At 45.0% G+C, this 14242-nt stretch overlaps 1 protein-coding gene across 6 annotated transcripts in view; it reads left to right on the forward strand.

Moving 5' to 3' along the window:
- The window catches only part of LOC146567902 (ryanodine receptor 2-like), a 327426-nt gene that overhangs the window by 249790 nt on the left and 63394 nt on the right, over window positions 1-14242 (forward strand). For 4 of the 6 annotated variants that reach the window (XM_085283596.1, XM_085283597.1, XM_085283598.1 and 1 more), the window contains exons 83-89: window positions 4218-4269; window positions 6633-6680; window positions 6781-6880; window positions 7272-7351; window positions 11208-11284; window positions 13066-13139; window positions 14168-14185. In XM_085283596.1, the coding sequence (XP_085139722.1) occupies window positions 4218-4269; window positions 6633-6680; window positions 6781-6880; window positions 7272-7351; window positions 11208-11284; window positions 13066-13139; window positions 14168-14185 (449 nt within the window). The remainder of the gene's footprint in view (window positions 1-4217; window positions 4270-6632; window positions 6681-6780; window positions 6881-7271; window positions 7352-11207; window positions 11285-13065; window positions 13140-14167; window positions 14186-14242) is intronic. The other 2 variants (XM_085283600.1, XM_085283601.1) reach the window with 1 other exon arrangement.

Consider the following 14242-nt stretch of genomic DNA (forward strand, 5'->3'; position numbering starts at 1 on the left):
GCCCTGTTTGACAAATGCATTAATTTATAATATGGCAAGAACCAATGAGGTAAGTAAAGAGAAATGACAGCCCATCAGTCAGTCTGGAAAATTGCTAAAACTCTGAATGTGGATACATTCATCCGAGTCCCCAGGCTCAGAAATCACAAGTTAACAGCAGCTCAGATTAGAGCCCAGATAGATGCCACACAGAGCTCCAGTAGCAGACACATCTCATCTCTACATGTTCAGAGGAGACTGTGTGAATCAGGCCTTTATGGTCAATCAGCTGCTAAGAAACCATGACTAATGAAAAGCAACAAGCAGAAGAGATTTGTTTGATCCAAGAAACACAAGGATGGACATTAGACCAGTGGAAATCTGTGCTGTGGTCTGATGAGTCCAAATCTGAGATCTTTGATTCCACCCACCGTGTCTTTGTATGACGCTCATGAAGGTGAACGGATGGTCTCCACATGCATGGTTCCTGGATATTTTTGAATGTTTGCAACGCCGCCATCTCTTACAGTCGCCAGAACCTAATTGATCTAGGTTTTAAATATAGTTTGTCTGTTTCTGGCGACTATCAGCGAACACACAACATCCTGGTGGAGATAGCGAGACCGCCAGGGTCACCGTGGATGGTCTGCCCGCCCAGCAAGCGTAGAAGGCGACGGAGGGAAAGAAAGCAGAAGAGGGGATGCCGGTCGGGCTCAGACGCTAGGCTACGCAAACATCCACACCGGCCAGCACTTCCGAGCCTTTTCCTATCGAACGCCAGATCCATCACCCACAAACTTGACGAATTGGAGCTACAGATAGCCAACACAAGCTTTGCACGTAACTGCAGCATTATTCTTATTACGGAGACGTGGCTTCACCCGCTGATTCCCGACGCTGCAGTCGAGTTAGCAGGCCACACGCTACACCGGCATGACAGAAACAGCAACTCAGGTAAAAGCAGAGGAGGGGGGCTATGTGTTTACGTGCATAACGAGTAGCGTTGTAACAGCAGGATCATTCACACACACTGTTCTCCTGATTTGGAGGTTCTGGCAGTCTCGTGCAGACCTTTTTACATCCCGAGGGAGTTTACAGTAGTTATTGTGATAGCTGTTTATATACTGCCGGATGCTAACGTTAGCACGGCTCTCAGCCTCTTGCTCAACACCATAAACAAACAACAGCTTGCCCACCCCGATGGGGTTTTTATTGTCGCCGGCGACTTTAACAAAGCATGCCTAAAGACTGTGCTTCCTAAATTTGTCCAGTTCGTGGACTTTGCTACGAGAGGAGAACACACTTTGGACCATGTCTATTCAAACATCAGGCATGCTTTCAGAGCGACACCCCTCCCCCACCTGGCTGGATCTGACCACCTCTGCATGTCCCTCACCCCCACCTACACCCCCCTGCTGAGAAAAACAAAGCCCCAGACAAAGACAATAAAAACCTGGCCTGAAGGAGCCCTTTCTCAACTGCAGGACTGCTTCTCAACAACTGTATGGGATTTATTCTCCAGCCACAACCTCCAGGAGTACACGGACACTGTACTCTCGTACATCAGGAACTGTGTTGACAATGTTACCGTCAACAAAAGGGTCAGGGTGTTTCCAAATCAAAAACCCTGGATGAATAGCGAAGTGCAATCCCTCCTAAAAAGCCGCAACACTGCCTTCAAGTCAGGGGACAGGGCTGCGTATAGGGCGGCCAGGGCAGACCTGAGTAGAGGCATCAGGAAAGCTAAGGCTGCCTATAGGAGGAGGATTGAAGATCACTTTGCTGACAACGACCCCAGAAAAATGTGGCAGGGGATCAATCACATTACCAACTACAGAAGCAATAACCAGGCAACATCTAGGACTGATGCCTCACTGGCTGAGGATCTAAACCGTTTCTTCGCCCGCTTTAAGACGACCAGGCCCTCAGCTGCCACACCACTTCCACCCGCCCCCAGCACTGGCACACTAACACTTAGGGAGCACCAAGTGAGGTGTGTTCTAAGGTCAGTGAATCCCAGGAAGGCGGCAGGTCCTGATGGAATACATGGAAAGGTTCTCAGAGCATGTGCTGACGAACTGACCGGAGTCTTCACTAAAATCTTCAACCTTTCCTTGTCATCAAACACCGTCCCGCCCTGCCTCAAAACCTCCACCATCATCCCCATCGCCAAGAAGACAGCTGTGGCCAGCCCAAATGACTACAGGCCTGTTGCACTTACGCCTGTAGTGATGAAGTGCTTTGAGAGACTGGTCTGTCAGCACATCAGGGCCGGTCTGCCTCCCACTCTGGACCCCCACCAATTTGCCTACAGGACAAATCGTTCCACCGAGGACGCTATCACCATAGCACTCCACACTGCGCTGAGTCACCTGGAGCACCGAGGAAGCTATGTGAGAATGCTCTTTCTGGACTTCAGCTCAGCATTCAATCATATCATCCCGGAGATCCTGGTCCAGAAACTGTCTCACCTGGGACTCTCCACCCCCATCTGCCTCTGGATCAAGGACTTCCTGACAAATAGACCACAGTCTGTCAGACTCGGCCCCCACCGGTCCAGCACCATCACACTCAGCACCGGGTCTCCACAAGGATGTGTTTTGAGTCCCGTCCTGTTTACGCTCTACACATCCAACTGCTCCCCTACCCATCTCTCAAACACCATCATAAAGTTCGCGGATGACACCACAGTGGTTGGACTCATCTCAAGGGGGGATGAGTCGGACTACAGAGATGAGGTCAACAGACTGACTGAGTGGTGTTCAGTTAACAACCTCCAACTGAACACCACGAAAGCTAAAGAACTTATCTTGGACTTCAGGAAGGGCAGAGCAGACCCGGCCCCACTCTACATCCACGGGAGCTGTGTGGAGAGGGTACACTCCATGAGGTTTCTGGGCATGCAGATATCTGATGACCTCTCCTGGACTGCAAATACTACAGCGGTGGTTAAAAAGGCCCAGCAGCGTCTCCACTTTCTGAGAGTGCTCAGGAGGAACAACCTGGAGGAGAGGCTGCTGGTGACATTTTACAGAGCCACCATAGAGAGCATCCTAACGTACGGCATAACATCATGGTATGCAGGGTGCTCAGCTGCAGACAGGAAAGTACTGCAGAGGGTCATCAACACAGCCCAGAAGATCACTGGCTGCTCTCTGCCCAGCCTGGAGGTCACTGCAAACTCTCGGTACCTCAGCAGAGCTGGCAATATCATCAAGGACCACTCTCACCCCAGCAACCAACTGTTTGAACTATTACCGTCAGGCCGACGGTACAGGTCACATAAAACCAGGACAAACAGATTCAGGGATAGCTTCTTTCCCAGAGCTATCACCGTAGTAAATAAGCACAAAAACAATTGAACCTATTCCATACCGTCACTGTCATTATATTATGCTGCTATTCATACTGTCATCATATTAATGCTGCTATCCTGTATATATTGTACATACTATTGTTTGAGTACTTACGATTGTTTTTTTTTTGTACTTTTTATATTTTACATTTATATTTATTATTGAAACTTGCACCAAGGGAGTGGCACTCCAATTTCGTTGTACTCTGTACAATGACAATAAAGGCTATTCTATTCTATTCTATTCTATTCCTACTGTGAAGCATGGAGGAGGAGGTGTGATGGTGTGAGAGTGCTTTGGTGGTGACACCATTACTGGGATTTTTTTCAAAATTGAAGGCACACTGAACCAGCATGGCTGCCACAGCATCCTGCAGCGACATGCCACCTCATCCAGTTTGTGTTTAGTTGGACCATCATTTATTTTCCAACAGCACAATGAGCCCAAACACACCTCCAGGCTGTGTGAGGGCTGTTTGACCAAGAAGGAGAGTGATGGAGTGCTGCACCAGACAGCCTGGCCTCCACAGTCACAGTGACCTAAACCCAATGGAGACGGTTTGGGATGAGATGGAGCGCAGAGTGAAGGCAAAAGGACCAACAGGTGCTCAGCATCTCTGGGAACTCCAAGACTTTTGGAAAACCATTTCTGGTGACGACCTCATGAAGCTCAGAGAGAGAGTGCCAAGAGTGTGCAAAGCAGTAATCAAAGCAAAGGGTCGATATTTTAAAGTATCTGAAATATAAAACATGTAAATATTCATAAAAATAATGAAAAACTATTAAATGAGAAGATGTCATTTCAGTCCGTGGTGCACCAAAATAATTTTCCTTAATACAGCTATAATTGTGCTAACTTTTGTGAATGTGTTTGTTTTTGCAGTAAACTGGATGAGGATAATCTCTACATGGCCTACGCAGACATCATGGCTAAGGTATCTGTTATCTGAGTACCAACACTTTTGAATTGAGACTCACATAGCTGGCTTAGCATAGACGGTGAAAAAAACCGGTTATTGTTCTGTGTGCTGTTTATGTCATAGACCAGGGCTGATGGATTACTTGCAGGGTGCTGTACTGCCTAATCAAATCACTTATTGCAACTGGCACCTCCCCTACCTTCAGTGTAGAATAGTTTAGTGTGGCCTGAAAAGCTAAGAGAGGAAAAAGAAATGGAAAAACAGATGCACCAAACTGTGGCAAATTAACCAAATGTTAGCAGCTGCACTGTTAACAGTAGCACTAGCAGTTACTAGTCCAGAAGACTAGTTACTAGTCTTCTGGATGGTAGAGTTGTTGTTGGTTTAGGATACTGTTAATATATCACTGCTTAGGGATTGCAGTCCGAATTGGGTCTGCTGGGTATATTTCTTCAGACACTTTATGCTGTCAAGGCCGGGAGACCAGTACGTGGGAGTGAGCATAAGTGCAAACCCAATACAGAGCGGAAATAAGATTTCACAAGTTTTATTGAAATCACAGAATAAACTATGGTGAGACATGAATACGTGGCAGGGGTTGCTCTGGAGGTGGGTAGCCGTCTGAGTGTTGAATGAGTGAGTTGGGTTCCAACCTTGCATTCTAGTAATCCAGAGGAAGCAGCAGGCAGGAGGACAGGCAGGTGAGAGCAGTGAGTAATTTAAGTCGAGAGAAGCAAGTTGCAGAATGAAGCTGGGATTTGACTGTGGAGACCAGCGTCCAGAGGAAGGAGTAAGGTGGTGACTTGACGAGATTGCTAAAGGCACAAAAGAGATCAAGTACTTGGCATGAACAAAGAAACGAAGGGGTGAAGAACTGATGGCAACACTGGTTTTAAATACTGTCTTGCTGAATGCCACAGATGGAAAACACGTGGAGAAGTGTAGGTGTTGAACCAGGGCTCCACCCCAAAAGGCAGATGCAGAGCGCAAGGCCAGGACAGAAAACCACTGAACACTCACCTGGATCATGACATATATAAACACAAAGATTGGTGTCTTTAGCTTTAGGACCAACCAGGTTCCCCAAAATAAAAAAAAAAACCTCTTTGTGGTGAACACCTACACATCGAATAAAAAATTAAAGCATGTGAGACTCAATCATGCACACTTTGCCTGGCAAAGATTCTTTTTATATTGTTTATTTTACTTTACTTAACATGCCAGGCATTGTCAGGCACCAGGAGGAACCCAGGATCCAATGCATCACCATAGGGTCTGACAATGAGTCCAACGATTTCATCCCATTACTTAATGGGAGTCAGGGTGCCATTACCTAGTCTGTTAGAGGTTTGTGCGTCTGTCCATGGATATGCCTCCCCCAGACCAGTCATACTGAACGATGTTACAGGCGGCATAATGTTCTCCACAGCTTCTCTAGACCCTTTCACATCTGTCACATGTGCTCAGGGTGAACCTGCTATCATCTGTGAAAAGGATAGGGCACCAGTGGTGGACCATTCTGGTATTCTACGGCAAATGCCAGACAGGCTCTACAGTGCTGGGCAGTCAGCAGAGGGTTGACAAGAGGAAGCTATGTCCCCAGGCCACCATCATAAAGTCGTTTGTTGATTGTTGATCAGAGACATTCATGTCAGTGGCCTCTCAATTTACCGGTCGATCTACCCTCACCTATAGTCACGAGCTGTGGGTAGTGACCGAAAGAACGAGATCGCGGATACAAGCGGCAGAAATGAGCTTCCTCCGAAGGGTGGCTGGCCTCTCCCTTAGAGATAGGGTGAGAAGTTCAGCCATTCGGGAGGGGCTCAGAGTAGAGCCGCTGCTCCTCCACATCGAAAGGAGCCAGTTGAGGTGGTTCGGGAATCTGACAAGGATGCCTCCTGGGCGCCTCCTGCGTGAGGTGCTCCGGGCATGTCCCACCGGGAGGAGGCCCCGGGGCAGACCCAGGACACGCTGGAGAGATTATATCTCTCGGCTGGCCTGGGAACGCCTTGGTGTTTCCAGGGACAAGCTGGAGGAGGTGGCTGGGGAGAGGGAGGTCTGGGCTTCTCTGCTTAGGCTGCTGCCCCTGGATAATTGGAAGAAAATGGATGGATGGATGGATGGATGGTCCTGCTGCAGGTCATTTTGTAGAACTCTGGCAAGTTTCATCCTGTTCATCTTTGCACAAAGCAGCAGATACCGGCCCTCCCCATCATTCGTAACATCTGGTTTAAAAAAACAAAGATGGTGACACCGAAAACACTAAGTTTGATGCCTCAGTGCTTTGGAACTTCCCGTCGCTGATGTGGCTATATCTATCCTAAGTAAACAGTCTGTAGTTTGTATGCTTTTTTTTTCACCTTTCTCCCTTCCTTCAGAGTTGCCATGATGAAGAGGATGACGATGGAGAAGTGAAGAGTTTTGAAGTAGGTGATCAGTCGGTCTTGAATCTTCCACTAGTCTCTAGTTTTTAGCAGTTTCATTTTTAGATGGTCTGCAATGATATGCGTCACCTTTCTAACAAAGGAAAAAGAGATGGAGAAGCAGAAGTTGTTGTATCAGCAGGCTCGGCTGCACGACCGTGGCGCTGCTGAGATGGTGCTCCAAACCATCAGTGCTAGTAAAGGTAAGTCTTGGCTATCACCCCCTACTCTTTACTGTAACTCAGTGGTGGCAAATATATTACGGCCCTTGTGATAGAACCAGGCTGTCCAATCCCTATGCCTGCTTACTCATTGATGTGTTAAAAGTAATTTGTTCTGGATATGACTGTTTGGGAGCCTTCTCGATTTTTCAGTTGATTTTTTTCTGTACTTCTCACATTATAACAATATGTGAACTGTAACCGATAATAATCAGGATGTGTTAATACCTCTCTGACATTCTGGTTTAAAAATATGCTGTGCAAAAAAATATTAGTAAAATAATAAAAGTTTCAATTGTTCTTTGTTATAAACAAATTTAAAAAGCTAACAAATGCTAGTGAGTCATTTCGAGTGGGTGTTCCTCTCCTCCAGGTGAGATGGGTCCCATGGTGGCATCTACTCTGAAACTGGGCATAGCTATTCTCAATGGTGGGAACTCAACTGTACAGCAGGTAATGCTTCGCTACTTCACTGTTATTTATATTGACTGCTGGATTATAGCTATATTATCTATTTTCAAATGTTATTTATACAAAGCATACTCAAAGTAACTGGTACAAGTGTGAAATATAATGCATCTATTCCACTGAAATTTAAAATTTTTCTCATAGATTTTTACCTCTCAGTTGTAAAAGGTTTTGTCATCACCCTGGGTGGACAGGCGACGTGGACACCTACGTTTGTGAATGAACTTGAGAACGATGCAACATAGAATTTTGAAATTGACACCATGGGTGTATCTATTAAAGATATCAGATGAGTTCAAATCTCAGTAACCTTGGCTTCAAGGTCAAGGTTCGGAGGTCAAATTTTATGAAAATCTTGAGAATGCAGCGCAAAAGGGCTGAAATTGATACTATGGTGTACTGCAACACACCTTTGTGTTATGTTGCCCAGTAAGACACACAGTGTTTTAAGATGCACTGGTCTTTATTTACAATTTAGCCTTACCGGGTTGTTATCACCAGATTTCTTACTGAAGGTGCCTCCTCATGCGCAGCCATCTGCTCTCAGTTCCTGTTCCTCCTCTAGGTCCTGGCACTGCTCCCTCAACCCACTGCACCACCCCTCCCCCCGCAGCTGAGGCACAGTCCACGGCCCACCACATAGCCCTACAAATTCCCCTGGAGAGAAAATCAGCCCTGAGTATGTGGGCCCTGGCCTGTGGATCACCTTGAACTTATAAGGCTGGCAAGCCAGATATGACTGGGTGATCTAGGCATTGACATCTTTCATGTGGTGGAGCCACTGCAGTGGGGCACGATCTGAACAGGGAGGTAATAACGAAGAGAGTCCACCACCCGCTGGATCGCCAGGCACTGCCATGCTCTACCTGGTTTCTTGTTCTGAGAGTTTCCAACTGATGTAGACAGCGTGATGGTCAACCCCTCTTACTTGCTGGGATGAAACAGCCCCCAGCCCTCTGCTCAACGTGTCAGTCTGCAGAACACAAGGGAAGAAAAAGTCTTCATTACCTTACACTGTCTGGCACTGCTCCGTCCACTGGACAAGATCTGGTTCACCCTTTTAGGGGAGATCAGTCAAGGGACTGGTGACCTCCGCAAATGTTGAGATGAACCAACAATAGTAACCAGCCAGCCCCAGCAACCACTTCACCTCCTTTTTGGCCCCGAGATGCGGGCAGCTTGCAGTGGTTGTGGTTTTCTCCATTTGAGAATGCAACTGCCTGCCTCCCAGGTGGTACCCCAGATACTGTACCTCCCTCTGTCCAACCGCACACTTCTTCATGTTGGCCTTGTGCCCTGCCTGCCTCAGGAACTCCAGGGCTGCAGGCCACCTGCTGCATATGATTCGATGTCACCATGGATGGTCCATGGATCCATGGATGATCATCCAGCTAGGCAGTGGCGTATGCAGCATGTGGACACAGCATCCTGTCTGTGAAGTGCTGGAAAGTGGCTGGGGCTCTAAACAAGCCAATGGAAGTGTGACCATTTGGAACAATCTGTATGGACTGGAGAAGGCCATTTTTTTGTCCAGAGACAAGTCTGCCAGTAGCTCTTGATTAAATCCAGCATAATGATAAAACGAGCAGTACCTAACCAATCCATAAGCTTGTACCTGAGGCATGGGGTAAGCGTCAAACTGTGACACCTCCTTCACCTTGTGGTAGTCCACGCAGAACAATATAGACCCAGCTTTCTACACCACAAAAACTATGGGGCTACACCAGATGTTTTGTGACTCTTCTATCACCCCTATCTCCAGGATAACAGCCAATTCTTTCTGAGTAATTTGTCTTTTCTGCTTAGGCAATCTATAAGGGTGTGAATGCACTGAAACCCCAATGCACATTTCAAAATGGTACTCTGTGAGAGTGGTGTGACCATGCAGGGGAGAGCCTGCAACCCTGTCCGACTGCACCTTTTCATAGTCAACATCCCACACTCACTCTGTGACCAATAGTTCTTGCCGCTTGGCAGGTAATTTTGAGATGGATAAAGGGAGCAACACAAGTACTTTAACTCCCAGTGAAAATTGTCTCAGCCAAGCTCCCCAATTGTACAGGTGAATGGCCTGTATTTGTATAGCGCTTTACTAGTCCCTAAAAAAATGAGAGTCTAGCCTGTAATCTCTATTTTGCTCATCCTAATGAATACACTTAAAAATTATAGACTTTCCAGTCTAGTTCAACCGCTCTACCAACCCGTCATTCTGAGGGTGATGAATGCTTGGCCAAACATATTTGATGGACAGTAATTAAACAGTTCTTTTAGTGTACAAGACATGAAGCCCTGGTCAATCAGTGTCTCTTCCAGGATGCCACTACTTCAGAATATCTGTTGCATAATCCACCAAAAGTAATACAAAGTGATACCCTCATGCACTATGGTGAAATGGCCAGATGAGATCCATGCCAGTGCACTTAAATGGACCCTCCATTAGTGGTAATGAGTACAACATCCTGGGCTGGATGCACACCACAGGCGCACATCCCTTCAAATGCCAAAAAAAAAAAAAAAAACAGGCCATGATTTGTTCCCTTTTTTTATTGCATGTGGCCAGTAATTGGGTTATAATGAGCTGCCTGTAAGATATTTCTTAATGGCTTTTCTGCACCATCAACTGGGTGTGCCTACGTGGAGCCCGAGTCCACCATAGCCCGGTCTGTACCCACTTGGCACCTTACTAGAGTACTGTATACTCCTGGACCAGAGGAAGTCGCTGGAGGGCCAGTGACATGGAACACTCGCCCCATCTCCATCAAGCGGGCACTCCCAGTGGACATGTCCCAGCCGCAACTCCAGCACTCTTGCCCCAACAAATGTGCTGCTCTCGTTGAGGGACGCAAGAGAACCCACACAGGGAGAAGCGTCATTACATGTTGGTGCCATTAAATGTTGGTGCCATTAAATGTTGGCAGCCAGTGCACTACAGCTGCTGGCTACAGTGGGACCTCGCGGGGTTTCCTTCTCCGGGCCCGGACAAGCCAACTTGCTACCAGCTCCTGCGGCGCCAGGTGATCCTCAGCCAGTATCACATGAAAATGGACCCCGTTCCACTTTTTCCACTGTGAGCCACCTCGTGAACTTCTCCAATGTTAGCATATTCAGCAGCCTTTCCCCTTCATTGGGCCAGTCTGCAGGCACCTGGCCACCGCCTTATGGAGCCACCTGGCATAGGCAAATGGCCAATCCCTCAGCTCCATCCAGAACCAACAGGAGTGGTCTTAGGGTGGTGAAGCAGATCTAGGATCACTCAATGGACATCAGGAAAGTAAGTTTTTGCTACGACCAGAAGGCTAAGTGCTGCCATCTGGGCCTCCCTGATGATCTCCAACTCTGTTGGCCAGTCTCCCGTCGCACTGCCCTCTAAACCAACTGCACCACCCCTCCCCTGCAACTGAGCTACAGACCCCACCCTTCCACACAGATCTACTAAAAATCTCATACGAGTCTGAACCTCACTGACCTTGACCTGAAGGTCAAGGCTAGAGGTCAAGTTTTCTGAAAGTCTTGTGAATGTGATAATTGGAGAAGTAAGTCATCCAGGACTTTGACACTGATAACATAGGAGTAGTAAAAATCTCGGAGAAGTTGGAATCTCAGTGTCCTTGACCTCAAAGTTAGAAGTCAGAGATCAGGTTTTTGGAAAACCTTGCGAATCCGATAACTTGAGAAGAAGGGGATGTACGATTTTGAAATACATACTGTAGGTGTATCTACTAGGAGGCTGAGGGGTACCACCACCAGTATTTTTATTTTAATGACAGATGTAGACTGTTTTTTGTCAAATCTGAGTAAACTCCAGTATCTTATTGTGCTTTCACTGTGTCATCTTTAACAGAAAATGTTAGATTATCTGAAGGACAAGAAGGACGTGGGCTTCTTTCAGAGTCTGGCTGGTCTCATGCAGTCATGCAGGTATAAATAAGATTTCCTATTTCAGGGCTGAAGCAAGTATTTGTTGTCATCATGTAGAGGGTCTAACTCTTTGTTGTGTTATATGAAAAAAAGAGAGATGTGATAAAAGTAGTTTTCCATGCACCAAGACATCTCCACTGTCTTGTATACTGCGTTATGCCATCTTGAGCAGTAGTGAAGATATGTAAGGATACTCTTTGTAAACTTAGATTCAGCTTTCACTACTGTCCATCTGGTCACCAAACCTACTGGCTTACAACTTTCACACCTGTCTACCACAGGATCAGTGACCTTCTGACTAATCGCATGCAGATGGTTAGATTAGGCCCCTGCTTCTCTTTCACTGTCACATTGAACACCAGCATTATTAAGCTGTGTGTTGAACCTCCTTTTACATCCTCTCTACCCTCTGCATCCCTATCAATTTTCCACACACCACAGCTAAGTTTGATGATGAGAAGACTGTAGTTGGCACATCTCAGAAGAAGATGTGACAGCCTTTGTAGATGAAGCCCCAGGATGGGATACAGAGAACAACCCTTAGCTCTACCAAAACCAAAGAACTCATGATAGATTACTGGAGGCACAACAAATATCATAACCCAATACACATTGATAGAGACTGTGTGGCAAAGGTTCCTGCCTTCGAGTTTCTTGGTATACAAGCTTCAGAAAATCACTCCTGGTCCAGAGACTGCACTTATCAAGGCACAGCAGAGATTACACTTCTTGAGAAACTCCCCCTTCATTGCCATTCTGCATCTCTGTAAGATGTGCTGACAGCTCAGTGGCAGACAGAAAATCCCTTCAGAGGATCTTAAAGTCTTCCCAGAAACTAGCTGTACTCTAAACTCGCTTCTTTGGGGAAACTTTCAGCTCTCACTGCCTTAGCAGAGAAGAAAACATGATTCCATTTTGCACATTACCTGTTGAAGTTACTGCACTTTGGCAGACGATTCAGGTCCCTGTAATCATGAACAAACAGATTTATGAACTGCTTCTGTTCCAGAACCATACTAGAACTGAACTCTGCCAAACACTTATCTTGACTGACTGCCCAGCAAAACAGTAGTTACCTTTGCATTACAAGTACATGCTTCACTCTACCGTAGTGCAGTAATTCATATTGTATTAAATTCTAGTTATTGTGTTCTCTTGTACTGTTGTGTGTTATATTTCATATCATTATTTCTGTTATATTTGCCAGCACCTTCTGCAAATTTGGTTGTACTTTGTGCAATGTTATTAATCTGATCTAGCGGGCAACTTTGTGTGCTCAGCACTTTTGTTTTTCAGGAAATGGCGAACTGTACAAACTCTTTTAGCAGGGTTTAAATTATTATTGTTTATATGTTGAGGTTGTTGTCATTTTGGCTGCAAAAGTTTTACTTGGTTCTATTTGCTGACAGTATTCCTAGGAAGGTAGTAAAAGGCACAGTTGTAGCAGAGAAAAAAAAAGCCACCAAACAACTCAAATAAACCAGATGTCAATTTAGGAAGAGTGTATGTCAGCCTGACTGAGCAAATGTACAGACCATACACACATAAAGGAGATGGACAATGGGGCATTCAAGACAACAATGAAATAAAAACATTGAAAACCACATGAGAGGCCAATATTCAACATAAACATGGAATAAAACTGCTGGTCAGAGACTTGCACATATAGGATAAATCCACGGAAAAGGAAAACACTCATCAAACAAGGGCAAGACAAAAACACGAATAGAGCAGAAATGCGATGGATGTAGTGATTCACACTATATTTGTCTTTGTTTTAGTGTTCTGGATCTAAATGCATTTGAGAGGCAAAATAAAGCAGAGGGACTGGGAATGGTGACAGAGGAAGGATCAGGTAAGATTCCCCATGTTTATACCTTTTGGGCTAATTTTGAAAAAATACAGAAACGAAAACCAAAATTTATGAAACATCTCTTTTTCCGGGATGGAGTTTGACGACCTTAACTTTCTACCTATTGAAAGCATAGAGAATGTTAATATTAAAATACTTAACTTATCTAGGTCTAGTTAAAGTATTTAATTAACCTAAAGATGGTCAGTTTAAAGCTGCTTTTAAAACAACACAATATTCTGAAATAACCTTCAACACTGTAGAAACATTAAGATTGTAGAGAGCCACCATTTATTTTTCACATTGTTCGTTATAATCAATAAAAAGGTTTTTTGTTGTTTTTTCCTGTGTAAATGAGGTGGTAATTCAGTGTTGCTGGTTTGCGTGCATTATCAAGTATGATTTTCTGATGTACAAGCGTGCTGATGATTTGTCTTGTACATCTCTTGTTTGTAAACATTACAAAGACTTTTCAAACCATAAAAATATGTCGCCACTCTTCCCAACTCCATGAAAAAAGTACAGTATTCCTCTTAGTTTGATTAGTAGTATAGTAGTCAACACATTAAAAATTATAATTTGATTATCTAAATATAAAAATGTATATTAGTGTTACTGACAGTGTATTATACAGTGTTTCACCTTGTACAGTGCTCCTATCCCTGAAGACTACATTAGGAAATGATAAGAAAGCTAGAAGTCATACCAAATGTTGACTTTCAAAATGATTAACACTGTACAAACTGTTTTTGCCTGTCTTTGTCCCTCAGGACTTTTACATAGTACTGTAAATGCATATCATTGATGACAAAAGCAAATAAAAAAGGTTCTGGTAGTATATTTTTATATATTTTAGGTTTTCTTTTAATACATATTTTTTTTATTCCACATGACGAAAAAAGCGCTCTTTTCCCTATATGTAATCTTTTCCTTTGTTTCTTACTTTCTTTCTTACTTTCTTTCTCTGTTTCTTTCTTCCCCCTGTTTTCCTGTTCTTATTTTGGTTTACTGCACTTTCTTTCCTCCCTCAGTCATCACTCATGAGCGTGGTAATTATGCCTTCTGCCATTTTCTTGTGTGTTGGTTGGCCTCTCTCGCTCTCTCTC

This window comes from Mchenga conophoros, linkage group LG8 (genome assembly GCF_057382185.1).
Source record: "Mchenga conophoros isolate Kocher_MC1m ecotype Shallow Benthic linkage group LG8, M_conophoros_male_GT1.1, whole genome shotgun sequence".
NCBI classification, from domain to species: Eukaryota; Metazoa; Chordata; class Actinopteri; order Cichliformes; family Cichlidae; genus Mchenga; species Mchenga conophoros.